Below are 2,910 nucleotides of genomic sequence, written 5' to 3' on the forward strand. Positions count from 1 at the left end.
AGCGCATCATAATACTGCAGAAACTCTGTGTTCAAATGGGGGCGGAATGAAAACGGGAGGGGAGGGCCCTTCCTTCTTCCCCTTGGTCCTCACTCTCTCTTCAAGGACATTAGGACTTTTTCCTTTTATCCTAAAGTTTTTGTTTGTTGAAAAGAAAATAGGGTCCAGAGCAGACGGGCTCATAACGAAGTCAGGGAGCAGCACCCGAATGAACACCTTAGGGATGGGGCTTCGGGGAACGATTGTGTGGTCCGTAAAAGTTGGAGTACATTTTCATAGACTTTAGAAGCTAAGCTGGGAGACTGACAGGGTGAATTTGAGAAGTCTTGGGGAAGGGGCTCGCACAAAGTTGGAGAGAAGGCAAGGGCCAGAGTCCGTGCAGGGCTGTAATTTGAAGGGGGGCGTGTGCCGGTGAAGATGAGGGGGTGGGGTAACAGGGTTTGCCAGCGTCTAGACCTGAGGTTTGGTCTTCGGGTGCCTCTGAGTAGCGAGGGTGTGGGTGTTGGCTTGCCTGCAGGGCTGGGGGCCTCGGTGCGTGTGCGCGCCTGTGCGCGGGCCGGGAGAGCCCGCGGCGCCTCGGCCGGTGGCAGTGCTCGGCGGCGGGTGTGCGAGCGAGTGCACGAACAGAGCGGAGCGCACAGCCCGCCCTGGCGGCCGGCAGCCGCGGTTATCTGAGCTGCTCCGTTGCGGGTGGCTGCTCCCGGATCTCCCGGCTGCGGCGGCCAAGGCGAGACTGACTGTGGGGCGGCGGAGGAGCCGGGGAGCCAAGACCCAGGCCCGGGCAGCAGCGAGCCGAGCATGGAACAGTGTGCAAGTCGAGCAGGTAAGACCTAGGACCCGTGGCAGCCAAGGGTGGGAGTGAGGGCGGGGAGGCGGGCGACGGATCAATGGAGAGGATGAGGACTGTGTAGCTGAGGGTGGGTTTCACTCTTCTTTCCTCCTCGGGTATGGTCCCCAGCGGGCGACTGTGAGGGCTGGGAAAAAGAGGTTCTGTGGATGCTCCTCTTTAGGGGCCTCTAAAGCCTTCCCTCCTGCTGACTTCTAAATCTTCTATTGAAAACTTTCCACCCAGGAGTTTTACAACTTCCCTTTGCTGAACTTAGCTTTTCCTTTCTATGGAGTGCTTAGGACTTGATCATTCTGATTTCTCTCTGGGCATAAATATTTTACATAACTTTCCTAAAGTTGGAAACATTGGGCAGGCTTTAAATTTCCGATGATGAGTACACACAGACACACACACACACACACACACACATGCACATGTGCGAGGTTTTGAGGTTTTGAGTATTTGGTTATGAGCAGCAATATAGAGGGTCAAACTCTCTCTCTGTCTCTGTCTCTCTCTCTCTCTGCGTCTGTCTGTCTGTCTGTCTCTCTCTCCCTCTCTCTCTGTCTCTCTGTCTGTCTATCTCTCTCCCTCTCTCTGTCTCTCTGTCTGTCTCTCTCTCTCTCTCTCTGACACACACACCTTAAAAAAATCAAGAGAGGTTCAAGGGAGGCCTAGGGGAAAGATGGCAGGCGCCAGGGGACCTGGATGGGGAGGAAAAATCTGAAACTATGCAAAGAGCTGTTAGGGCGATCTCCTTTCTTTCTCTCCCCCCTCTTCTCCAGACCTGTCAACTCAGCTGTGACTGCCCATTAGGTGTCCTGGTGTAGTGCAAGGGTGGGGTGCACTCAAGCTGAGATTGGTAGTGACTGAGAGCTCTGGATCAGGTTTCCAGAGTTTTCCAAATAATTCTGTAGAGGTCAAGGCCTAACTTGGGGCCTTTTCTCTTCACTCCTCACCTATGCAAATCTCATTTCTCCTTACCCCACGACCCCAGCTCAAGTTCAGTTCTTTCAACTGGTAATTCGGTGTGCGCTCCTGCCCTTCCTTCCCTCTCTCCCTGCCCCACCTCCCACCAGCTCTTGCCCTAGCTTCTTGGCTCAATCCTTGAACTGTCCCCAGCCTTCTCTGGGGCCTTGTCCCCACTGAAGAACCCCGAGCCCCTGTGAGTGTCAGGTGTGGCCTCGTGGGCTTCTAGGGCTCTGGGCAGACCCTCCACTCAGAGGTTTAAGTAGGGAGATCAATAGCAAACAGTTGTAATGATCTAATTAATTATGGCAAAATTAAAAGCGAGTATAAAATCAATCTCTGATGGTGTTGAAGATGGAATTCAATTGAGAGCCCATCTGTGCACCCCCTCGACCGTATAAATATGCAGCCCAAGGACAGACCTAATGGCTGAGCCTTTCTGGGAGCCTCTCTCCCCCTTCCTTCCTTCCCTACAGGGTGTTTCTCCACCCCACTCTCTCTGGATCTATCTTGCCTCTTGCCCCTGCCCCTCCTTCCCGTGGCCCTTTTGGTCAGGTTGGAATACATCCATTCTTTCTCTTTGTAAGCACCTCGCCCTGCCCTGACTTCTAGACTAAGGTGCCTAGGCTGGGTTCCCAGTCTCAGAAAGCAGCTGGTTGCAAGCTTCCCGCTCAGCACCCAAGGAAGGAAAAGGCAGAGAACGGGGAGGCATCTCCGTGATCCTGTCAGGGTTCTCATTCCAAGTTACAAGTGGGACACTAGAGGAAACCAGGTCCTTCACACTTACCCTAGGCAAACCTGATGGGCTAGACAAGTGGCTACAGCTCAGGCTTGCCGAGCACTTTCCTCTCCTGGAGCCAGCCTGGCACTCCAGCCTGAAACTCCAGGCAGGCACAGGGTGGGGAGAAGCTGCCAAACTAAGCAGGAGGCAGGAAACGTTGAAGAGGAAAAGGGACTATTTCTTTCAAGATATCACCACTGCCAAGCAAAGCTCAGGCCTTCCTCCCTCCTGGCCACATTAATTTTCCCTCTTTTCTCTCTTCCACTCTTCCCGATCCTTCCTCTGCCTTCACTCTCTCCACCAAAGGCTTGTCCGGCTGCTGCAAAGCTCC

At 53.9% G+C, this 2,910-nt stretch overlaps 1 protein-coding gene across 8 annotated transcripts in view; it reads left to right on the forward strand.

The window, feature by feature from the left end:
• Positions 1–471: 471 nt before the first annotated feature.
• Positions 472–2,910, forward strand: part of Pax2 (paired box 2) — a 92,177-nt gene continuing 89,738 nt past the window's right edge. For 6 of the 8 annotated variants that reach the window (XM_031390435.1, XM_031390439.1, XM_031390436.1 and 3 more), the window contains exon 1: positions 784–823. In XM_031390435.1, the coding sequence (XP_031246295.1) occupies positions 799–823 (25 nt within the window). In that variant the 5' untranslated portion in view covers positions 784–798. Of the gene's footprint in view, positions 824–2,910 lie in introns of all 8 variants that reach the window. The other 2 variants (XM_031390442.1, XM_031390443.1) reach the window with 1 other exon arrangement.

Source organism: Mastomys coucha, unplaced genomic scaffold, assembly GCF_008632895.1.
Source record: "Mastomys coucha isolate ucsf_1 unplaced genomic scaffold, UCSF_Mcou_1 pScaffold21, whole genome shotgun sequence".
NCBI classification, from domain to species: Eukaryota; Metazoa; Chordata; class Mammalia; order Rodentia; family Muridae; genus Mastomys; species Mastomys coucha.